General features: G+C 40.3%; 1 protein-coding gene across 1 annotated transcript in view; it reads left to right on the top strand.

Moving 5' to 3' along the window:
* The window catches only part of LOC134540809 (disintegrin and metalloproteinase domain-containing protein 12), a 658,355-nt gene that overhangs the window by 65,852 nt on the left and 565,785 nt on the right, over positions 1–26,718 (top strand). The window contains exon 2 of the mRNA XM_063383750.1: positions 311–388. Within this exon, the coding sequence (XP_063239820.1) occupies positions 316–388 (73 nt within the window). The 5' untranslated portion in view covers positions 311–315. The remainder of the gene's footprint in view (positions 1–310; positions 389–26,718) is intronic.

The following is a 26,718-nucleotide window of genomic DNA, read 5'->3' as shown; positions in this document are numbered from 1 at the left end:
TAGGTGAGAGCGCCCGTAAGTCTTGGGTGATATGTCACCATCTTTCAAATAAATTAAAAGTTAGATAATGTAAATCAACTTCATTCTAGCTTGCACATGACTGCTCCACGCAACATTATGGATGTCTAGCCTACTGAATGTGTGTTATAATCATATAGGCTACCGTAGAATATTAAAACGAATAGTAGCAAATACTAGCGATATAGCGTGTACTAGATAATTTTAATATGTATAAATCTGCACTAAGGTACCAAATAAATATACTTGGTAAGATGACATTGTGTGACCTTGCATGTGGCCTGTGTTGTAGGTAATATGGCGGCACGTAGACACTCCAGCATGACCGCGCTCGCTGCCGTGTTCAGCCTGGCACTGCACTCGCTGGCCGGTGAGTACTAGCCGGGTAGAGACTAGGCCAGGGGGTTTATTCGGGGTACTCCCATCTGATGTGCCCTCGCTGACACTCCGCCCCTCGTATGTTTTGAGTTTATTCTATGACGACGAGCCATTAAGACGTTTTGCATTTATTAATGAATTACGTAATGAAGCACTTTGCACTGGGTTGTGCTTACATACTGCTCTCGCAGCGGCTCCCTGCAATACTAGCTGTGTCAAGGACTGTCAGCCTCTGCTTTCACGATGTCACACAACGGTACACACATTCCTGTAGATGCACTGTCTTTTTATTTAAGTGTGTTAGCATGTTAATATTTGACCTTTTAAAGTATTTCCAATGTTAAAAAAACTACGTGTTTTTCGAAACCGATTGTTTTCAGATAATTTTTTTTTTGACACACCTCTTGATTTCTAACTCTGCTACACTACAAAATGTAACCACACAATATTTGTTCTATATACACACATTTAACCAAATATATCGGGTGGCAATCCTTCCTTGACTGACCACCAGACCATTTATTGATGATTTTTGGAATTTTTTCCCGAATTTAGAGCTTAATAATTAAAGATTTTCTTGATGGCGGCTATTTGCAAATGGCGGGCGCCCTGACAATTAATTATTCCTACACTCTAGTGGGTAAAAATTAAACTAATATGGTGGCAAACCATATAGCAGACAAAAACAATATGTCGGAATTAAGATAATGACCTCCAGAAGACGAAATAGAGATGGTTGCCATGACTTCATACTGACTGACGTAATATCTGGCTTGGCATTAGTGGTGGGATGGCAGTTTGCCGGTAGCTTCCATTAAGGAACTGTCTGTAGCCATTTTTTAATCGATTGAGTTCGCCAGATCCGAACCGAGAACTCCTGACCCCATGATGTGAGTTTTTAATTAAAATCTAATTAATAATTTTTAATTTTTCGTAATTTGCTTGATAATTTCAGAAAATAATTACGGATTTTCAAGTTGGTGGCCGTAACGAAAATTACAACATTATGGAGAGGGAATGTCGATTCCAAGATGGCGGGAAAAAAACGTGGAATACAAAATGGCGGAATTCAAAATGGCCGCCGGGTCAAGGTCAAGTTCAAAGTCAAGGTCATCCTAAATGGCCGCCTTGACGTCAGAGCGGTCAATCATTGAACCCATCCACAATCCACATTCCGTCTCCAGCATAGCAGCAGAACATACCCAGATATAATACTGTGAAGTTATCAACTACTGATTAACTTAACTTACAGACTATAAAAGGTGTTTGAAATATTGAATTGTTATAAACTTATTGGTTGATTTCTTCATCCGAGTGGGAGATAAAAGATTTTGGCTCATTTGCCAAATACTAGCCGAAGTCATTTTATCAAAATAACTAAAATTGATTGTATCAATGGAATAGGTATAATTTTATTTCTTGTTCCAAAATACATTTTAAAGAACATTTTATAAAACAGTATCAGAAAATAGTTAGAAAATTTAACTATTTATGGTTGGAATACTTTCGTTAGTTTGAAAACAAATTATTTTTCATTTTTTTAGGGTTGACATTATTATTTAATTGTGGTATTTTTGTATATGTATGATTATCTGTTTATACTTAAGTAATAATGCATTATTTAATCTTTTAGGTAATATAACACTATTAAATTTGGTTTACATTTATATTGACTATGGCATACCTATCAAAATTACACTACTGTATTTAATTGTCAGCCAGATATTTTGGTCAAGTTTTGTTGATATGATATGAGAAATAATAATTTGCATAACAAAATATAGTAACAATATAATATTAATAAATTCAAACAATGTGAATCATTGTTTTATATTTATAGTACACCTATCCACAAAGGTTTTGTATATTATATAATATATAGTTTCACTTTTTAGTAGTTATTACGCTTCAAATGTCTCACTTCAATTGTGAGGTAATAGTATATATGTTCATGTTCAACACTTACGTGATGTCACAACACTAAAATTATAACTAGTAATCAAACATAATTGCATCTTGTTATTGTTCGTACACTCTTTTAAGGATTTATGCTTTAGTTTATTTTCCTCCTGTGCTTTGTTTATAATGTGCAGGTTAGACCCCATCTGGGCCGGCTAGTGTTTACCTCCTGTTGTGTACAGTTCAGTAAACAAAGTTGGAACGTGCAGTGAGTATTTTGGACCAGATGGGTTTGGCCTCAATGTGAATCCATTGCATATAATGGTTACTTGATCGTTATAACATACATGAATCCTGTCATTGGAAGTGGAAATAGCTCTTTCTGAGCAGACATTCCCCAATTTATGTCCAACAGATTATTTCATTTAAAACTTGTTCCAGGGTGATTTTTTAAAGTATAATTTTGTAATCGTATTTTGTACATGCAATACATTAATGTGTATAGCAAAGTTAAAATTGTAAGAATTATGTCCCGGTCTTAAACATTGCAATTAATTGGGATTTAATAAATAAATTATGGGAAAAAGTATTAAATCTCATTTAATGGGTAAACTCAAGAACTGCCTATTAATGTTCAGGAAGACAGAAAACATTTTGTGTGTGTGTTTTTTTAAATATTGTTTTACAGACTTGTAATATTTCTAAGTTGTAGTAGTTTTTGTTAAACACATACTTTTGTGTTAACAAAAAAAAAGTTTTAGTACTTGATTTTAACTGGAATTGGGGTTATGACATGAGAACTTTTTCCTTCAGTTTACGTTTTCTTTGACTAATAAATGAACATTCAATGCGATTTTTTTCTGGAAAAATAACCAAACAAGGAATCTTACTGTATTATAAAAGTTTTTAATCAGTTCATTTCTTTAGAATTATTGCAAGAATTTAATTAAAAGCTCAAGCAAAGCGCAAATATTTAGATAGATTTTTTTTACCAAATAAATAAATGTCAATATCTTGAAGCTTGAAAGCATCTCGATATGAAATTTCGTGCAAATTCGTTTATCGGGAAAAAGCGTTTTACAGGAAAACACGTAAAAAAACATACAGACAGAAGGTAATCTAATAAACATTATTTTCCTTCAAATGAGAAGTATTTGTGTACCTTAACTTCTAAAAATTTTCTGTATTTATGTAAAGATTCCAGTACCTAATTATTATTTTTAAGTTAAAAGGATGTAATATTCTTATTTTGTTAAGCACCTTAATCAGGTTATCTAACAGCATGCAAACTTAACAGCGCGTCTATTTTGCTGTTCACTTACAATCCTGTGCGGAAAGTTTTGAAAGGTTGGCCATATGTGTTTAGTTTAACTCGAGCGCGCCGTGGGTGCTTGTAAAGGTAATTTTTGCCACGTGGCGAACGGACGAGAAAGAAAATTGAGAGTATAAAAAGAACATGATCGGTGTTTAAAAAGTGTTGGCCACTTAGCCGCGAGCTAACTGTGGGATGGAAGCACCAGGCTGCCGCCGTTCTCCGGAATGGGGGATGGTGATTGGCTCGTCCCCGGCCACGTGGCTTGCCTAGGGGTTGAGTTCGTCGAGAGACCTCTGACTCGCCTATGTGTACCTCCAGCAGATGCTGGCGCTCTTCTATTGGCTGTCCCAGTACTAGCCGTGCCCGCGACTTCGTCCGCGCGGAATAGTGTCTTTGAGTAGCATTTTTAATTATTTAGGATGATTAGCCGAGAGTAGAGACCGGAAAAATTCGCGATTTCAATGACCTAAAGGATAGACTCCATGATCCTCTATGCAAACGGGAAAATTACATCTGCTCATTGGCTACTGACTCGTGACACCTGTTAACTGGGATGCTCGTGGTTCGATACTTCTTTTGTTAAAGGTTTTTCATTGGCCGAGTATCATTCAGATAAACTGTGGCCCAATCACTGATGCGGTAAAAAGGCAAACGTTTTCGGATTCTAGCCTATCACGAAATGAATCCGCGAATTTTTCCGGTCTCTACTAATTATGTCTGCCCGTTCGGGTAAGCACACTTAGTTATTTATTTATTGCCTTATTTTAAGTGGCTAAGTTAAGGAGTACTGCCTTTTCTTACACTTAACCACATAGGGGAACCTGGGGCAGAATGGGGAAGCGGGGCATAACGGGGTACCACGATTATATCGTCAATAACGTGCTTCCACCTGTTATGTGTACACGGAACTTAAACTCCAAAGCGAAACACAGCGTCACAGCGTATCCGGAGCCATCTTGTTGTTTGCAGTTCGTTAGAAGTGGCAGTATGCTGTTTCAGACTGTGTGTTTTGCAACGTTTACGTGATATTCCAGCCAAGGTAACTAATTATAGTTAACTATTTAAAATTTATACTTATACTAATTATTAAGTGCATGTCTTTAGCGACAATTTATGAATGCCATCTAATGTTTTAGACAAGTACATTTTTAGCTAGAAGGTTGTAACCAAAAATGTTTCTCAAGGGGCAAAACGGGGTACCTACTACCCCATTTTGCCCCATGTTTGTTTAACTAAATACTGAAATGACAATTTGTGATATTCTGGATAGAATTTAGTCTAAAAAATCTACTTATATAAAATGTACAAATCAGTGTCTCTGAAATTCTAAGGCATCCTGAAATTTCTCTTCGAAAACCTGAAGCTACATCGGCGGCACGTGCAATGGGCTTCAATAAAGTAGCAGTATCGAAGATTTTTTGATCTCTTAACAGAGGTTGTTGACAAATATGGCCTCACTGCAGATAAAATTTATAATGTTGATGAGATGGGAATCACTGTTAATCCCAAAGGTCATCCTCGAATTATTTCTCAGAGGGGTAGACGGCAGGTTGGTACTGTGACTTCAGCTGAAAGAGGGGAAACTGTAACAGCAGAAATTTTTTTTTCGGCTGCTGGTGTTTATATACCACCTATGCTAATCTTTCCAAGGAAAAGGACGCAACAAGAGTTTCAAACAGCACTACCTCCTGGATAATGGGCTGAGGTTGAAGATAAAGGATGGATCACAAAGGAATAATTTATTTCATGGTTTAATAAATTTGTTATCTTTTCTAGAGCACCCAAACAATCACCAGTGCTTCTCTTGCTTGATGGGCATGCATCTCATACAAAAAACCTTCAATTAATTTATACAGCCCGGGAAAATGGTGTTATTTTATTGTGCTTTCCTCCTCACTGTTCCCATAGTCTACAACCACTAGATGTATCATTCATGAAGCCCCTCAGCAAGTATTACGAAGATGAAGTGAGGAAATGGTTGCGTTCTCATCCTGGACGCACAGTGACGTTATTTCAGCTTGCATCTCTGTTTGGATCAGCTTACTTGCAGGCTGAAACTATGTTGACTGCCATCAATGGTTTTCGGAAGACTGGGATCTGGCCTGTTGATAGGAATGTGTTTACTGAAGTAGATTTTCTTCCTGCAGATCCCACTGACATAGGTTTACTAGCTGATGGTCCTAGCACTGTACCACCTCTGCAAATTCCTCCCACAGATGACCCTCAAGAAGGATGCTCTTACTCGGCAGATGCAGAACTCCAAACAGCAACTTCAACGCCCTGGCCTGAAAATTCCTTTTAAAGTAGAGCTACTCTCTTCACTTTCCCAAATTGTTCTCCTGAAAATATTCTACCTGTCCCCAAAGTAGCACAAGGCGAAAAGAGGAAAACACGTAAAAGGGGAACAACAGCAATTCTTACTGCATCTCCATATAAGGCAGAATTACTAGTCATCCAGAATAAAAAGACCAAAAAATTTACACGAACAGCACAGAAACAGCTCAATTTAGATGAGAGAGAAAAGAAAAGAATGAAAAACATAAAGTCTCCTCTCCTCAAGTGCTCAAAAAGTGAGAGTGAAGAAAATCAAGATGACGAAGCGGAGTGCCTGTACTGCAATGACTTTTATTCTAAGTCAAGTGAAGGATGGATAAGTTGTTCAAAATGTGTAAAGTGGGCTCACAATTCGTGTGCTGGTGTTGACAGTGATGATGACGAAGTGGTTCACATCTGTGAACCCTGTGCACACTAACTGCCATAAATTTATGCCTTTTCATTCAACATAATTGTATGCTCTTATTTAATGCTTAAATTAACTATATATTAAACTTATTAAAATTATTAAACTTAATTAGAAAATTCAAATTATTGGTTTCCAAATTTATTATAACTATACCCCATTTTGCCCCATACTAGGGGCAAAATGGGGCAAAATGCACTTTCTTATTTAAATGATGATTATTAAAATCAATAACTATTTTTAATTTTCAATTTATGATTTAGTTATTCTTCATAGACTAAAGTATCATTTTTACATCAACTTTATCAATTTGTAACATTTCTAACTACTTTTATTACCTTCCAACCATTAGATACCCCATTTTGCCCCAGGTTCCCCTACATATTTACTAACCAGGTATATACAAAGTAAACCTGATAAATAATACAGCCTAGACTTACCAAATAATGTCACACATACATTTAAATAAAAACGGAATGAACATATCAGTACAAATATGAAAGTAACAACAAAATAGCATATAAGATACACATGAGCTACCTAAAGTATAACATATATTATAGGCATATTATAAAAAAAGCCTTTTTTAAAATTTATCTAATGCTAAAGTTATAAAGATTTAAATATATAATAACCTAAATATTTATGAAAAACTAACGAAGTCACAAACAATTTATATATATATATATACACACACACCAATACATTTTCTTAAAATAGATCATACATATACACGTACATTCACCTTAACCGCTTTCTTTGCGGGAAATATGTTTCCGCCGATAACTGCGATTCAAAGGTTTCAGAAACAGTTGCAGACAGCTTTATCAAGTTTCATTTAATGTCAGTATTTCCAGACATGATTTTAATTAATTTATGTATTTATTACTACTTAGATGCTTTCAAAGTTGTTTATAGCGATGTATATACACATAATAAGTATTTTGCATTATTAATTTCATGGAAGCGTGCTGGTTATAGGTTATGTTTACTTCATTGATAAGAGCTTTATTTATGGGTAAGGAAGCAAAGTCTAACGAATGATTCACACCTTGAGCAGCTGTCACAGTCTCTAAGATACAAGCTGGGGATAATCAATAATCCATTCAACTCGTTGGCAAACACTCGCCTTAGCACCATACTTTCAACTAAAACAAAAAAATAAAAGCCTGTGTTAATGGTATTATGTTTATTAGACATTAACATATGTGAGCAATATTTGTATAATCATTGCCACGTGATGCGTGCTACATAGCCTCATAAATTAGCCACATAGAAACATGATTTTAAAAAAAAAATATTTAAGTTAAATAAAATTTACTTAAAGTATTTGAGGTCACGATATCGTAAGGCCAGAGCCAGATTAAAAATTAAATCATTAAAGGCCCTTCAAAAGCTCTGACACAATGTAATCATAAAATAAAATTAAAATATTTAAAATATGATAATAATACCATTAACTGTACCTATGTATGAAATAATTCAAGGCACAAATGTAATTTGATTTAAAAATTAAATAGAAGGCGTGTGCATTATTTAAATAATAGTATCTCGGCTTCTGGGTTGTAGCCGCGTCCTTGTCGAATAATTCACCGACGTTTCGGTCGACATTGCAGTCGCCATCATCAGGGAGCAGTTACCTACTACTCAGTTGTCAACTGCTCCCTGATATGATGTCGACCGAAACGTCGGGTGAATCATTCGACAAGGACGCGGCTACAACCCAGAAGGAAGCCAAGCTATATTATTTTAGACAAAGGCCCTGAAAGACTGCGAAATTTTATTTAAATAATACTGTGAAATAATAATCGCCGCCCGACCTGCGGCGCGAGTAAAGATGTTGGAAACTTGCGTCTGGGCTGGTGTTTCCGCACAGCGAGTTCCACTCCGTGGTGGTGTGGGGGGTGGGGAGGGGGGCTGCAACTCGCTTAGCGACCGCCTGGAAGGTGATGTCGAGTTGCCCCTCCAGTGCTGTAAGTTGTGTGCCTTCATGACGTAGCAACCCCGCCACAGGGCACGAGGCGAACGGCTCTAGCGATAACAGAATATACGTTACTGCTTATTGCTTGCTCCGCAACAATGAACACTACAGTTTCTGTAACCCGCCTTCCGTCCAACATGGAAGGGGGGTTGCGTTCCCGACACACTCTGGGTAAATACAATTAAAAATATGAAATACAAAAAAAAAAAAAAATTAAGAGCTCAAAAAAATCGACCCCTCTATATACCCAAGTTGTCGAGCCAAAAATAGAAATATTATCAAACAAATTATAGGCTAGTCTTTGGCTAATAGTAATAAAAATGCAAAGTACAAATATGCAGATTTTTACTGAATCATACTTCATCACGATACTTCAGATGGTAATACAGTTATATATACATATATGGTAGTTACTTGATTATAGTATGAGCATAACCATAAATAACAAAGATAATACCTGGTATGTAAAATCTAAATAAAATTTACCCTAAATCAGAATAGCCGAAATAAAAATTTAAATGTGGCCTGGTGGCCACATTACAAAGTCCAACGGAAGTAACACAGAAAGCTTACAGTATACTAAATCCATCAAATATTTATGAATTTCTCAGCAGTGAAACTTTACTTGTGTCCCAAAACAGTAAATAATCATTTTAAAGATTTGCAAGAAGAATACCCTCTAATCCAAAGCTCAATCAACATGGCCTAGCACTGAGCTACTACCCTTTGTTTGCGAACTGTAAGCACTCTGCAATATCTTAAATCCCCATTTTTAATGGTTGCCCTGACGGCGAAACACCTCTTTTGAGTTTATGAAGCAAAAAATAACTAATGTTTAAAAAGAAAAAAAAAATTGTCGTAAATGTCTAATGCCAGGCATGCATTGCTATGTCACTATCATATATATATATATATATATATATATATATATTGTAATTTGTTTACAAAGCATCTCTATATATATATATATATATATATATATATATATCCCTCTATAAATCTAACTATATTTCTCTCCGTATGCTAAAAATCTCTATCTCTATCTCTCTATATCTGTACCTGTATATATATCTTTATATCTTTATCTATATATCTACATATCTTCCTACCTTTCTCTATATCTTTCTATACATCTAATTTTCTCGATACATCTCAATCTCCCTATCTATATTTCTCTACATCTCTATCTTCCTTAATATATCCCTCGCTGTATGTATATATATATATATCCCTCTTTCTATATTTCGCTCTATGTATATATATGTATGTCTATATCTTCCAATCTATATCTTTATCTTTACAAAACAAAAGACGTACCCACAAACATTCAAGTTTATTAATATTTTTACCTATCTAAATTTTTATCTAACTTTTTACCTTTCACAGTTGTGACGTATGTCTATAAAAACATGCGCGTATTCGAATGCAACATCATGTCAAAATTTCAAAGCAATATGTGAAGAACATTTGCGAGATTTCAGATTTTGAACGAAGTGGAATTGAATTATTTTTTTTAAATATTATTTAGGCAAGTGTATTTCAGATGCATGTTGCGTATACGTGGATGCTTGCAGGGAAATGTGAGAGAGTGAATGAACTGGAGGCCTCGTGGTCGGCTGCTGGAGCCGAGCCCGGCATTTCGTTACAAACAAAGTAATTAGCATTTTGAGCAGCCCCCCCCCCCCCCCCCCCCTCCGTGGTGGTTGAAGCTCCGTGCCGGCTCATTGTGCCCGTCATTTGCATTCGAATGTTGATTCCCCGCGCCTGTCTTTTGTTATCTGAATTATTGAATGCGAGCTGAAACCCGCATTATGCGGCGAAACTGTAGCGCGTGCATTCGTTGTGCGCAACAACCACCCCCCCCCCCCCCTCAACCGCCCTTTTCCCCTCGCTTGTTCGCCGGGTCTGTGTGCATTTTACAAATGACAAATGCGAGCACGAATTTATTATGGCAGTTCCATCAAATTTTTTTTTATTTGCACGCTGCACACAATTTCCGAGGGCTAAAAAAAAAAAAAGAAATAAATAAACCCTAGGAGATCGTTTGTCAGAAACTATGTTATTTGTATTATTTTTCCCCCGAACGCAACAAAGCGAACGCGACTGTCGCTCACGGTCGCGCGAAACACGAAAATATAACGGCTGTGCTAATTTTTGACGGTTCCAGTTGGTGATCGACTAAGTGGCGACTTGGCAAAATGTCGACCCTTCGCTCTAATCTAATTATTTCAGCAAGCTCAACATTTTAATGATAATTAAAAAAAGTATATTTAATTATTTCAATAGCTAATGCAGCGTGAAACTGAAAATATTCTAGCAAAAACATTGTTAATATTAACGGGGGGGGGGGGAAGGTATTATATCCATTTAATATTTATTTGTACTCTTCCTGAGTCAAGAACAATATTGGATAGATTTTTATAACACAGTCAGAAAAAATAACTTTATAACTATAAACGTTAATCAATTAATTTTTTTTTTTTTTTACAAAATATCACCAATACCTAGATTCAGGCAACTATTTCCAGAATTTCAGTGGCGTGTTACGTTGGAAGGTCACAGTTGAATGAACAATTTCTCGGACGTGTCCTTCCATTGCTTGTTGTCCGCCCGTGTTTACTGATTAGTGGCACCTGGCGAGACAGAGTTATTGCCGCCCTAGCACCACCTGCAAGAGGCTGTGGCGACCGGCTTGGTTGCATGCGACATGCCGTGTCGGCCAGGTTTATTATTAGTAGAGACCTGCAAAATTCGCGGATTCAATGACCTCCAGGATAGACTCTACAACACTCTACACACTCGGGCAAATGCCACCTGTTCATTGGCTGCTGACTTGTGAGTCGTCTCGACCGAGTGTCTGTGATTCGACACTTCTTTGAGCGAGGGAATCTAATTGGCCCTTATTATTCCAGATTAACAGTGAACCAATTGCAGAAGCAGCGCTAATGTATAATTATTTGAATTGTAGCATATCACGAAATGAATCCGCGAATTTTGCAAGTCTCTAATTATTAGAGCCACGGAATTTACGCGCATTCATTTAGTCGCAAGCTAGAATGGAAACCTCCACACTGTCGCACTGTGTTCATGATTGGACCGCAGTTATCTGGACACGCCCCTCTACGACTGTGAGCCAACGATGTCCAGCTAGGAGAGAAATAAGCGAATCAGGTAGTGCCAGATAACAAGGATAAAAATGTTCTCGCTAAGAAATCAACCGATGGGAAAGTAAACATGGGTCGAGCACACCTATAACTTTGAATTCTATCCTTAGGCCAGAGGAATCCGCGAAATTTCCGGGACTCTATTTATTATGTGTATTTCGGCAGGTTGGACCCACTATAGACACGCTGAAGAAGTGTCAGTCAATCAGCGGCGCCCTGAGGTTGTACTGTGAGGGGAGCGCCAGGCGCCAGGCCACTAACCTTTTTAACCGACTTCAAAAAAAAGAGGAGGTTATCAATTCGACTGTATGTTTTTTTTTTTTATGTTTGTTACCTCAGTACGTTCGACTGGGTGAACCGATTTTGATGATTCTTTTTTCATTTGAAAGCTGGTGCTTCCCGTGTGGTCCCATTTAAATTTGGTCCAGTTCTGACAATGGCATCCATGAGAAAACCATATAAGTCTTAAATTTTCATTAAATGTGTGCGCGACAAAAGGACGAATAACTCAATATCACTCCAACCGATTTCGATAATTTCTTTTTTATTGGAAAAGACGTACTTCAAGGGTATTTTAATAAGAGTTTGGTTAGGTTCTGATCATGGGATCCATGACAAAGTAACGGAACTCTTCAATTCTTAGGAGCCTGCCATGGCGCTAATTAGCAATAGCAACATTTTTTTTAAGTTTGTTATTTTAATTTCATTTAATTTGGTTAAACGTGACTTCAAGAGGTAGTTTAAAAAACATTTCATACCTGTATTTATATTTACGAACTTAATTAAAAAGTATAAAATAAATAATACTTCAGAGTCCCTAAAAAATGAAAAAAATAAACAAACATTTTAACAAAAAAAACCGACTTCAAAATAAACAATTCCAACACAAAATAATATGCACTAAAAAGTAAAAAAATAATTGTGTATTCTTCTACAACTTAATAATCAAATTACTTTCTCTACTCATCAATATGTATGTACGATCTATGTGTTTACCACGCAAGAAGGTAGGTAGGTACCAACCCACTTCAAATATAACTCAACACATACCTATGAACAACAAACAATGATCAAAATGTTTTATAGAGTTCTCCTAAGTAAAATGAAATGAAAAATATTAGACTACTTAAAAGTCAATCAAATTATTACGATAATATAATGTAGTTACAATTATTGTTATTTTTGGAGTCGGTGTCAGCCAAGTATGCTAGTTTATTTGTTTCCTTGGCTGACACCGACTCCAAAAATAACAATAATTGTAACTACATTATATTATCGTAATAATTTGATTGACTTTTAAGTAGTCTAATATTTTTCATTTCATTTTACTTAGGAGAACTCTATAAAACATTTTGATCATTGTTTGTTATTCATAGGTATGTGTTGAGTTATATTTGAAGTGGGTTGGTACCTACCTACCTTCTTGTGTGGTAAACACATAGATCGTACATACATATTGATGAGTAGAAAAAGTAATTTGATTATTAAGTTGTAGAAGAATACACAATTATTTTTTTACTTTTTAGTGCATATTATTTTGTGTTGGAATTGTTTATTTTGAAGTCGGTTTTTTTTGTTAAAATGTTTGTTTATTCTAGATTGCAAAAGCTAGCAGTCAGACAATTTGTACTTTTTAAAAAATATTTTCCTTTTTTTTTAACAGGATATTCTTTTACTTACTACTAGATTTACATATTTTAAGTAACATACTATTTTATTTTAAGAATTTAATTCGAATTAAATACTATAAAAATAAAATTTAATACACTATAAATATATAACCGATTAGTTAGAACGTATTATGTCCATTATTTAAAAATAATGATATATATACGAATAATATTTAGTTAATATCCATGATTTCGTTTGTGACTGAGGTTAGCTTATTTATAAGTTATAAATGATATAAAATTGTTGCCATTTACTTGCTCTGTTTTAGTCTGATTTACTAAAAAAAAGCCTTAAAAAATAAACAAAGAAGAATTCATTCTAGTTATTTATTAAATATTTCAAAATTTATAAACAAAATTGTTAGAGAGATAACTACGAAAAATTTTTCCAGCCATGTGTTATTTTACAATTTACAGCTCAAAGATAATGCAGAAAGCTTCTTACTGAATGAACAATGCAGTGTTTTAAAAACTCCTAATGTTTTTCTGGCGTTTGTACGCTTAGCAAATGAAGATAAGACCAGTAAAAATATACTGTGACCTAGGGACTAAAGCGCTTATTCTGATTATCTCTCTACGTTGTGCATACGATTCTCCTCCGCTCTGGCACAGTATTTTTTTCCTTCATAATACAGCGCCTACCATGAAAATTTTATTAATAAATACATATTCAAAATTTAATTTCGTAAATTTATTTAAATTTATTTTCTAGTTATTTACATACAAAATACAATAACGTATTATCACATTTTTTACTATAGTTTTTTGTAAAATATGTGTATATTTTAATGTTATTTAAAGTAATGTTAAGTTAATAATATCACTGATATATTATTTAAGAGCCTACGCATTTGCATTCAAATGCAACTTTTAAGCGTTTTTTTAAACTAGGATTTTATCAGTCATTGCTACATAACGTATTTTAAGCAAAAGAACAAAATTGTTATAGTAAATATCGATAAAACAGTAATTCCATTAAGTGCAATACCATAAAATTTATTAAATATATTTTAAAAAATCGTATAAAACGTGGAATAAAAAATTTTTAATCAATGTAGTTTCGTAAAAATTAATATATTAGCATAAAGATTTCTGAACGCAACATGGATGTAATTTGTGTTGTCATAATACACCAACTACAATTTCACAATTACTCGGGGTGAGATAAAAATACAATCAACATTAAGGAGGAAGATGATTGCCACTGGGGACTGTCAAAACTTGCCAGTGTGCCACCCATCTGTAAAAAAAACAAACAAAATGGCCGTGCGATCAAAGGCGTATGTTTTCCAACCAAGAGATCCAAGCTGTCGTGGTTCGAATTACAGTGGTCCCAATGTATTTTGTAAAAAAAAAAAAATCATGTGTAGATAGAATTATAAAAACATTAGCAGGTAATGGAACATCGACCTTATGTGCATTAGGCAGAGCGTTGCTGGCGCTCTCTAGGAAAAAAACATCAAAAACAAATTTGTCGGTATCCAAGATGGTGGACTCTATCAGACGAAAACAAGATAGCGGACATGTCATAATCGATAAAAAGTGGCGGCTGTGACATCAGATCCAAGATGGTGGGCATGTTCTTAGAAATCAAGATGGCGACCATAACGAAAATTGCAATTTTTGGGATTGGGGCTTTCGATGTCAAATCTTCAAAGTCATCCAAGATGACCTCCGTGACATCACAATGGCGGACATCTACACCTCACTCCTCGTCCAGGCACCAGTCCCAGTACTGGCTATTGTATACTACTCACTTATGTAATTTTTCTCACTTTGTGTTAACATATGAAGTTACGACAAAAAAAAATTTTTTACGTGTAATTTCCTCTTTAGGCACTATGTGAACATAATTTTTCATTTTCATACAAGCTTAAAATACTCAATATCGCAAAACTTTTGACCTGCGTGAACAAAGTTGACTTGAAATAACGCCAGTCAATAAAGTAAGCACACACGAACAAGGGAAACAGGGGTCGTTACCACAACGCCGAAATACCACAACGCCGAACGTACAATAACGCCGAATACCATAACGCCGAATGCCATATTGACCGCAACTCCGACAGCTAGAAAACTTGCTGTGTACCACAACGCCGAAATAGAGTAACGCCGAAAAATGTTGCTGCGGGGAGTGTTGGGGGGGGGGGGGGGTGTTGGGGGGGGGGGGGGGCACAGAATCAAAATGAAAAACAACTGAATGAATGTGTGTGTTTCTTAAATGTATCTTAACGCCGAAATACCAGAGCCGAGCCTAACCTAACCTAGGCTAGCCTAACCTAGCCTAACCTAACCTAACCTAACCTAAGTTAACCTCCTTACCTAACCTAAGCTTTGTGGCAGTCCTGCAATTACATTTTTCGGCGTTAATGTATTTCGGCGTTGTGGTGATTCGGCGTTGTGGTACACAGCAGTTTTCTAGCTGTCGGCGTTGTAGTCAATTTGGCATTCGGCGTTGTGGTGCGTCCCCGGGAACAGTACACAGCGTGTGTGTGAAGTGTGGCGTGACCGACCCTGGACAGTTGTGCCGGGCAGTTCACGCGCCATGCCCACAGCACGTGCCATGCCCACAGCACGTGCCATGCCCACAGCACGTGCCTGACCCGTGTAGCAGCTGGTGTCTGGCCGGTGTCAGCGCGGCTGTCGACTGTGGCGTCGAGCTGTAGCTGTACCCAGGGCCAGGGGTGGGTGATTCCCGCACAACTCTGTTCTTTTCAGTAGCTCGAGCTTTATCATTTCATTCATACACGTTTAACTTCTTGTTTTTAGAATTGTTCAACCAGGCGACCTGCGAAATTCGCCGTTTTCCCCTCCCCCATCCCTGCATTTACAAACAAACTGCGCACAACGTGTGCGTGGTTAACTCCTTGTTACGGAGTCATCGCGGCTCCTGCCAAAATTACACTTTCTCCCTCTTGTTCACGCGTTCTGTTTTGTTCGATGTTTTTACTGGCTTCTGGTCATTCGAGAAGTGTCAGATACTATCCAGTTATCCAATGGACTTGGTGTTTCTAGAGTGAAGACGCAGTTGCAAATTTAAAAAAAATGGGTGCGTGTACTTAGGTACGCGCGTGAGATGTTATACTTCTTTGGCATCATTAAAAAATAGTTTTTAATTGCATGCAAATAATTAATTACAATAAAATAATAAAAAGGGCTGTAAAAAGATAGTCAACCCAGTCAATAAAGTTCAGTTTAAATTTTAAAAATGAAATAAATAAAATTTAGATAATAATAAATATATATGACATAATTTGTAGTACTAAATATTATAAGATTCTTAATTTTAAATATTTATTATTGATAATTTAATATTTTAACAGAAAATAAATAAATTTAATAATAAATTCAAAATATAATTTAAGATTATATATTTTTAAATACTTATTATTTTCTTAATTCAATATTCACTTTTCATTTTTATCAAAAAGTTTTCATTAAGTGTTTTCATTTATTGTTATAAATATGTATTATTTGTTCCATTTAATAATAAATATTAAAATTAATATTTTAATTTGATGTTAGATTTGAATTTTTATCACAAATTTTTTATTAAATGTTTTATTAAATTAATTCCTTTATTTTGTAAATATTAAATAACCAATAATAAATATTTAACTTTAATAATTTAATAATATTTAGTATTAATTATATTAAATAATATTTTAATTTATATCAATAAAAAATAATACATACGGATAGTTAACCTCAATTATATTGGAGCACTTGAAAATGTATAAAGGCACAATTTTTTTTACTAAAATTTACGAGTAGTAAATAATATTAATCAAAATATTCAATTTAAATCACTCCTGAATATAATTTATTAGCACATATATAATTCGCACTCGTATGAAACTAAACCACGTGTTGTGAATGTAGAAACTAGAAACATGTGGATAAATATTATAAATATGAAAACAGTGATCAGAGGCGACGAGCGTGCCAACATGCGCGACTAATAGAGGTTCATTTCTATTGTGTTGGTAGCTTTTTTTCGAGACTTAATGAGCGGTTTAGCGGGCAGCTTCAACCTGTTAATTTTGTGTTACAGTGATGCGCGCGCATCTTAAAATTTCACTCTCATCATTTTTTCATAACGCGCCTAAAGAAGTATAACTTCAAAAAGAGGGTTGTCTGTAAAGTCGGTTTACGGACGATAATTTTACGTGATAACGTCATATGATGAAAAATTGCATACTTTTTAATTTTCAAATATTATTAACAGTTTAGGCAAATTAAATTTAAATTATTTGTTTAAATATAATCACGAACAATTAGTTAAAAAGCCCGCCGTAACCTGTTTGATATTATACAAGATTTTCTCGAACGGTGGTTGGCCGGTTCTTGCGCGCTCGGCTCAGGTGAAACGTGACACATTTTCGTGCGTGCAGCCGGCGTTCATCGATTTATAAGACGTTATCACGTCAAAAAAAAGGACGTAATATTCGCAGATGGCTAGTCATGTAAAATAATTATTGCATATATACGTGACCCATGTGATAAAGAAGTGTCTGGCAACATGCGTGTTTCTTTCTACGTGCTGATAGCAGGGCGACTGAAATGCTGCCCCTTGGAAGGGCAGCCCTTCAGGATTTTTCTGGCAATGGTTTGTTTGTACAGCGACTGGAAGGGCAGCCCATCCAATTTCTGAAAACATGTTTCTTTAAATGTTTAAATAATCCTGAAAACTTGCCCCTTGGATGGACAGCCCTTCAGGATTTTTCTGACAGTGGTTAGTTTTTAAAGTGACCTAACCTAACCTAAACTAACCTAACCTAAACTAACCACTGTCAGAAAAATCCTGAAGGGCTGCCCTTCCAAGGGGCAACAATTCAGCTCCCACCTGATAGCTGCATCAGTCCCTGAGAGTTCCACGGCTGCTTCTACGGCGGCGGAGGTCGGGGAACAAAAGATAGTGAGTGCTTGGTACTCGTGAACACCGCCAGACGGGCGACGGGGGAAGCTGGAGGTAACTTCTGGCGAGACGGGAGTGGCGAGCACTCGACCTCACGGCAACGTCCGTCACGTTCGCACTGCTCACTCGTCCACCGTGTCCCGAGTACACAGACAGCCTCCACTGCCTGTTCTCCTGCTTCTCTTTATATGTTCATTACTTTAAGTTTTGATTAATACAACTTTGTTAAGTCGTTTCCTCTTCATTTAGCAACTTTATTTACAATTACGCTAGGACTTTTAATTGCATCAATATTTGATATATTTTTGTTAAATTTAATCCCAAATAGGGATAACTAGATAAATGCTACGATAACATAAACACTTTTATATATTTCAAGTCAAATGTTTTGAACACTGTGTTGAAATGTTTTTAATAATAATTTCAGGTCTTTTCACAATTATCATTACTTTTAAATAAACGATAATTTTTTTCAGTTTTTCAATAAAACGTGAATTTTATTTTCTTCAATAATGGATTGTATTTTTAGTTTTTAAATAAAGGATAATTTTTTTTAGTTTTTTAATAAAAAAACTTGACCCTAAAATGCTTTTGAAATGACCAAAACTAATTGTCTTCAAAACTGTCCAGGAACAGAAACTTAATTACAAAGAAATCTAATATATTTTTTTGATGTGAAAAGTTCTTTAGCCGCGTTGAGGAATTTTCGGCAGGGGCAGAACTTACGGGTTCGCGTCACCGACATGCTAGTGACGTGTTGCGCCAGACTGGCAAATCGCAGCGGCCTGTGTACATGTGCACGCATATATACACTAATACATTGTATATACTCGACTGTATCATGTTCGTGTTGGACTCTTTTTTTGGATGGGTAAAATCTTGTGAGTTCGCGTCACCGACATGCTGTAGTAGCAGTAAGTGAAGTTAATTTGACCACGTGAATACATGACCTAGGTCTGACATCACTGGTAAGTCGTAGCTAGGTAATGAATTTTTACATACCACTGACATATGTTGTGACTAAAAAATGATGTAAAGATACATTATATCATGCTGACATCGTACTGATATAATACCAAAACATTTTCTTACGTACATTTGACGTAGAAATGATGTCATATTACACATTTAAAAACAAAGTTTTAAGTTTTCACTTCTGTTGACAGTCCCCATGACTGGCTATTTTTTTTTCTTTTTAAGAACATCAACTTTTATAAAATACTGTCTAAAAAACATATTTCAAATAATCTAATGACGCCAGAACTAAAATTCTGAAACATCAACCCTAGTACCATTGAGTCATGTCAGTTATGAACTTTCAACACTAACCTGTGGTTATAGTTTCTGTTTCATAAGACGTGGAAAAATAATCAAGATATATTTTAAACCACGTGTGCGATATCTCGAGCCCTGCTTCGATGATGTCAAGAAGAGGAATTGCTAAACTGCAGACGTCTTTTCCGCCCCGGTCAACACTTTAACAAGTCCAACTGAATGGCCTTCTTTTTAATAATTAAACTTTCCCCGATTCTTTGTACCCGTACGGCAATCTCATTAGTTACCAAACAGAGTTCGGTATCGCATGTAGCTTTAAGAGAATTTTTTTTTCTATTCTTAGATATAAAACTTCGTAGTGAACAGAGATCAAATTGAAAACTTTACAAGAATTGGTTTTTGGGGGGAAATAAAATACACGCGTTATCATACTGCAACCAGTTTTGCGCGAATGCCAGTGAAGAAACACGCTGTGTCGAGGTTATGCTCACATGATTAGAACTGTAGTAAAAGTATTTTAAAGCCGTTTTTAGACCTTTGCAAGTTAAAAACGTTCCCTTGTGGTTCCCCACTCCGGAGAATGTGGCTGTGTGTGAGGCTATCTCGAGGCTTGCGGAATTCCCTCACGCTTATTTTATTTTTTTCCCGCCTCGAGCTTCGGACCGAGAAAACACTACACACGCTCGCCACTCTATTTCCGTTCAATCTGGAAACAGAATTGCATCGTTCTGTCACGTTTACGTTTTCTTTCCGCCGTCTTCTTAGCCCCCTACCCACCCCTCTTCCATCTTTCTCCACCATCCCGCGCTCGTTATTTCGATCGCAATAAAACATGTCCCGCAGTTTATTTCCGGCGCTGCGGGCAGCTTGTCTTGTCCGCGGCTCTGAGATCACCGATACACGCCTGTCAGCTCCATCTGCCGCTGTCCCCCTTCCTCTTCTCCTTTCTTCCTTGCTCAGCCCCGCGCTCATCCTGTCTCCAGGTCTCCCATCTGGCGGCCGGCCTCCAGGCGCGATGGAGCACTCTTTCCCTCTCTCCCTGTCTCCCTGTCACCCTGTCACACTGTCTTCGTGTCTCACTGTATCCCAGTCTCCCAGTCTCCCTCTCTCCCTGTCTTCCTGTCTCCCTGTATCCCAGTATCCCAGTCTCCCTCTCTCCCTGTCTTCCTGTCTCCCTGTATCCCAGTCTCCCAGTCTCCCAGTCTCCCTCTCTCCCTGTCTTCCTGTCTCCCTGTATCCCAGTATCCCAGTCTCCCTCTCTCCCTGTCTTCCTGTCTCCCTGTATCCCAGTCTCCCAGTCTCCCAGTCTCCCTCTCTCCCTGTCTTCCTGTCTCCCTGTATCCCAGTATCCCAGTCTCCCTCTCTCCCTGTCTTCCTGTCTCCCTGTATCCCAGTCTCCCAGTCTCCCTCTATCCCTGTCTTCCTGTCTCCCTGTATCCCAGTCTCCCAGTCTCCCTCTCTCCCTGTCACCCTGTCTCCCAGTCGCTCCCTCTCTATCTCTCTCCCTGTCTCCCTGTATCCCAGTATCCCAGTCTCCCTCTCTCCCTGTCATCCTGTCTCCCTGTATCCCAGTCTCCCAGTCTCCCAGTCTCCCTCTCTCCCTGTCTTCCTGTCTCCCTGTATCCCAGTATCCCAGTCTCCCTCTCTCCCTGTCTTCCTGTCTCCCTGTATCCCAGTCTCCCAGTCTCCCAGTCTCCCTCTCTCCCTGTCTTCGTGTCTCACTGTATCCCAGTCTCCCAGTCTCCCTCTCTCCCTGTCTTCCTGTCTCCCTGTATCCCAGTATCCCAGTCTCCCTCTCTCCCTGTCTTCCTGTCTCCCTGTATCCCAGTCTCCCAGTCTCCCAGTCTCCCTCTCTCCCTGTCTTCCTGTCTCCCTGTATCCCAGTCTCCCAGTCTCCCTCTCTCCCTGTCACCCTGTCTCCCAGTCGCTCCCTCTCTATCTCTCTCCCTGTCTTCCTGCCTCCCTGTATCCCAGTCTCCCAGTCTCCCTCTCTCCCTGTCACCCTGTCTCCCAGTCGCTCCCTCTCTCCCTGTCACCCTGTCACCCTGTCTTCGTGTCTCACTGTATCCCAGTCTCCCAGTCTCCCTCTCTCCCTGTCTTCCTGTCTCCCTGTATCCCAGTCTCCCAGTCTCCCAGTCTCCCTCTCTCCCTGTCTTCCTGTCTCCCTGTATCCCAGTCTCCCAGTCTCCCAGTCTCCCTCTCTCCCTGTCTTCCTGTCTCCCTGTATCCCAGTCTCCCAGTCTCCCAGTCTCCCTCTCTCCCTGTCTTCCTGTCTCCCTGTATCCCAGTCTCCCTGTATCCCTCTCTCCCTGTCTTCCTGTCTCCCTGTATCCCAGTCTCCCAGTCTCCCAGTCTCCCTCTCTCCCTGTCTTCCTGTCTCCCTGTATCCCAGTCTCCCAGTCTCCCTCTATCCCTGTCTTCCTGTCTCCCTGTATCCCAGTCTCTCAGTCTCCCAGTCTCCCTCTCTCCCTGTCTTCCTGTCTCCCTGTATCCCAGTCTCCCAGTCTCCCTCTCTCCCTGTCTTCCTGTCTCCCTGTATCCCAGTCTCCCAGTCTCCCTCTCTCCCTGTCTTCCTGTCTCCCTGTATCCCAGTCTCCCAGTCTCCCTCTCTCCCTGTCTTCGTGTCTCCCTGTATCCCAGTCTCCCAGTCTCCCTCTCTCCCTGTCTTCCTGTCTCCCTGTCTTCCTGTCTTCCTGTCTCCCTGTATCCCAGTCTCCCAGTCTCCCTCTCTCCCTGTCTTCCTGTCTCCCTCTCTCCCTGTCTTCCTGTCTCCCTGTATCCCAGTCTCCCAGTCTCCCTCTCTCCCTGTCTTCCTGTCTCCCTGTATCCCAGTCTCCCAGTCTCCCTCTCTCCCTGTCTTCCTGTCTCCCTGTATCCCAGTCTCCCAGTCTCCCTCTCTCCCTGTCTTCGTGTCTCCCTGTATCCCAGTCTCCCAGTCTCCCTCTCTCCCTGTCTTCCTGTCTCCCTCTCTCCCTGTCTTCCTGTCTCCCTGTATCCCAGTCTCCCAGTCTCCCTCTCTCCCTGTCTTCCTGTCTCCCTGTATCCCAGTCTCCCAGTCTCCCTCTCTCCCTGTCTTCCTGTCTCCCTGTATCCCAGTCTCCCAGTCTCCCTCTCTCCCTGTCTTCGTGTCTCCCTGTATCCCAGTCTCCCAGTCTCCCTCTCTCCCTGTCTTCCTGTCTCCCTGTCTTCCTGTCTTCCTGTCTCCCTGTATCCCAGTCTCCCAGTCTCCCTCTCTCCCTGTCTTCCTGTCTCCCTCTCTCCCTGTCTTCCTGTCTCCCTGTATCCCAGTCTCCCAGTCTCCCTCTCTCCCTGTCTTCCTGTCTCCCTGTATCCCAGTCTCCCAGTCTCCCTCTCTCCCTGTCTTCCTGTCTCCCTGTATCCCAGTCTCCCAGTCTCCCTCTCTCCCAGTCTTCCTGTCTCCCTGTATCCCAGTCTCCCAGTCTCCCTCTCTCCCTGTCACCCTGTCACCCTGTCTTCGTGTCTCCCTGTATCCCAGTCTCCCAGTCTCCCAGTCTCCCTCTTTCCCTGTCTTCCTGTCTCCCTGTATCCCAGTCTCCCAGTCTCCCTCTCTCCCTGTCTTCCTGTCTCCCTGTATCCCAGTCTCCCAGTCTCACTAACTCCCTGTCTCCTCCTGTCTCCCTGGCTCTCTCCCTCTACCTATGTCTCCTTTCTCCCTATCAATGTGTCCTCTTGCCCTCTATCCCTGTCTCCTCTCTCCCTGTCTCCTCTATCTCTCTCTCTCCCTCTCGTCCTGGCTCCCTCTCTTCCTGTCTTCCTTTCTCACTCACTCCCTGTCTCTTTCTATTCCTCTTGTCGTGGCTCTCTGTGTCTGCGTCAAGACACAGCGCCCCATTAACTCATCATTCCTTCAGCCTTACGGATGTCTTATGTCCCAAACTTTGTCTGATATGTGACCAACATTGTTATTTATCAAATACAGTGTTTCTTTATTAAATAAAATTCACGAATTAAAATATAAAGATCTGGTAAATTCAACTGTTTACTTTTAGATAAGTTATGTGTGTCTTCACGGAACAATTATTTTTAACTTAAATAAAATATTCATTTAATTCTTTGCCACAAACAAAAAAAAATGGAGGAAGATAAAACTAACAACACATCGGAAAATACAAATAGCCTCGTATATTAAAGCTATTATTTTTAATACATATTTATTAGTAATTGTTAAAAAAAATTTACAACATGTATTTATGAAAATTAAAAAAAAAAATTGTTATATCCAGCTACGGAAAAGGTTTTAAAAATAATATAATTAATTTCCTTGCTGGAGTAGTGGACAAATCACTTGCATTCTGTGCTGTCACTCTGAGGACGTGTGTGTTCTCTGACAGTTGACTCAGACTTGTGACTCTGATGGGTTCAAAAGCCAAAAAATATGGCAGCGTCAAGCCAGAAAGCTGGGAAGGTACGCAGCAGGTGGCTGATACACGCATAGCCGCAAGGCGATGTTCAACAAATACCCTTAGCGCCGTTTAAAAGTCGTCTCACTAACGGTTTTTCCCAGACGAAATGACACTTTTTTTAAAACACGCTGAAAGTCCCAGTTTTCACAGGACATGGGTAAATTCAGCACCAAGCTCGCTGTAATATATTCATTTGGGGTTTGTTCAGAGGCGGCGGAGGATGTGTCGTTAAAACACAATTTGTCGGCGAGCTTCTTCCCCTTCAACTCGCACGCCGCTGTCTCCGCTCGTCACACAGGTCCTGCTCGCCGGGGGATTATACACGAGCCTGCACGACGGCAGCCGCGGGGACATTTCCCCGGGTCGTTACCACAACGGCGAATCAGGGCCGCAACTAGTGGGTAGGTGGGGGGGGGGGGGGGGGCGCAAAGCTGTGGGGGCGCCGAAATCGCTTGCATTGTAATTCCTGCTACAACTGGTAACTGGTGAAAAGTTTTTTAACTTGCATGCCAGTACATGTCTAATCTGATTTACAATATAACATCTCAACATATTTAATGAACAAGTCTAGTGATTATACGGACTACTTTATGGACATAGTGGGTTCATGCATGGAAGTTACAGTAGCAATGAAACTGTTACATGTAGGTACCTAAATTGCTTAAATAGCACCATTTTTCCGTGGGAGAGCCCCCAGACCCCCTGCTTTATTGGTGTGGTATGTGCAAAAAAAAGAAGGGGGGGGGGGGGGGGGGCGCATGAATCCATTCATGCCCCGGGTACCAGAGACTCTAGTTGCGGCCCTGCGCCGAATTCCAAATTGACCGCAACGCCGACAGCTAGAAAACTGCTGTGTACCACAACGCCGAAATACAGTAACGCCGAAAAATGTTACTGCGGTGAGGGGGGGGGGGGAGGCACAGGAGCAATATGAAAAACAACTGAATGAATTTGTGTGCTAACCTTACCTAACCTAACCTTTGTGTGGCAGTCCTGCAAATACATTTTTCGGCGTTGTGGTACACAGCAGTCTTCTAGCTATCGGCGTTGTAGTCAATTTGGCATTCGGAGTTATGGTTTTCGGCGTTATTGAACGTTCGGCGTTGTGGTGCGTCGCCCATTTTCCCCTCCAGTTAACCTTACCGCCGCTGCCCGCCGCACATGCGCACTGCCTGGGTAATATATCCACTACCTCTAGCTTTTTGTGAACACGGATTCGCGCGTCACAGCGCGCAAAAAAAAAAAATCAACTTTACAAAAGATTCAGTCCAACTCGATTGAGATTTAAAAAAATATAATATTCGATTATCCATTCGTTGTTGCGTACACTGCATTCATATCAAGAAAGCTGGCACTTATCAAGAATTTAGAGCAAACAAAAAATAAAAACGTTTAATTGTATGTAAAATTATTTCACTGATGTAAGAAAATAAATTTAAAATTAATATCCAACTATCTAATAATTAAATTGTTAAAAATAAAAAATATATAATAATTATTTCCCGCACGTGCCTATTTGGTGACCACGGATTGCTACTGGATGTCAGCCGTGCAGTAGAAACAGTAGTTCGTTGAGAGAAGCACGACAGAGCGGCGGCCGGCAGGGACTGCACAGCTAGCACACGAGGATTGTGACCGCGCTGTTGTGTGATATCGGGGCGGAAATGCCGAGGAGGGCCTCCAGTCTGCAAGGGGAGACGGTCCGGCCCTTTGTGCGCTGTTAAAACCCCGTTGTCCCGGTGAGTTATGCTCCGGCCATTGTCTGCGCCGCGCTAATGAACTGTCGGGCCGCAGCCTCCTCGTCGCTGGAGCCGCATCTGGGTCCTGCTGGCCCCTCGTCACCCCTGCACGCGCGGCGACGTCACGCTGTCTCTCCTGCACGCGCGGTGACGTCACACTGTCTCTCCTGCACGCGCGGTGACGTCACACTGTCTCTCCTGCACGCGCGGTGACGTCATGCTGTCTCTCCTGCACGCGCGGTGACGTCACACTGTCTCTCCTGCACGCGCGGTGACGTCATGCTGTCTCTCCTGCACGCGCGGTGACGTCATGCTGTCTCTCCTGCACGCGCGGTGACGTCACACTGTCTCTCCTGCACGCGCGGTGACGTCACACTGTCTCTCCTGCACGCGCGGTGACGTCATGCTGTCTCTCCTGCACGCGCGGTGACGTCACACTGTCTCTCCTGCACGCGCGGTGACGTCACACTGTCTCTCCTGCACGCGCGGTGACGTCACACTGTCTCTCCTGCACGCGCGGTGACGTCACGCTGTCTCTCCTGCACGCGCAGTGACGTCACACTGTCTCTCCTGCACGCGCGGCGACGTCACACTGTCTCTCCTGCACGCGCGGTGACGTCACACTGTCTCTCCTGCACGCGCGGTGACGTCACACTGTCTCTCCTGCACGCGCGGTGACGTCACACTGTCTCTCCTGCACGCGCGGCGACGTCACACTGTCTCTCCTGCACGAGCGGTGACGTCACACTGTCTCTCCTGCACGCGCGGTGACGTCACACTGTCTCTCCTGCACGCGCGGTGACGTCACGCTGTCTCTCCTGCACGCGCGGTGACGTCACACTGTCTCTCCTGCACGCGCGGTGACGTCATGCTGTCTCTCCTGCACGCGCGGTGACGTCACACTGTCTCTCCTGCACGCGCGGTGACGTCATGCTGTCTCTCCTGCACGCGCGGTGACGTCACACTGTCTCTCCTGCACGCGCGGTGTCGTCACACTGTCTCTCCTGCACGCGCGGTGACGTCACACTGTCTCTCCTGCACGCACGGCGACGTCACACTGTCTCTCCTGCACGCGCGGTGACGTCACACTGTCTCTCCTGCACGCGCGGCGACGTCAGGCTGTCTCTCCTGCACGCGCGGTGACGTCACACTGTCTCCTGCACGCGCGGCGACGTCACGCTGTCTCTCCTGCACGCG

This window comes from Bacillus rossius, chromosome 17 (assembly GCF_032445375.1).
Source record: "Bacillus rossius redtenbacheri isolate Brsri chromosome 17, Brsri_v3, whole genome shotgun sequence".
NCBI lineage: Eukaryota > Metazoa > Arthropoda > Insecta > Phasmatodea > Bacillidae > Bacillus > Bacillus rossius.
This window is presented reverse-complemented; position numbering and strand designations above follow the sequence as displayed.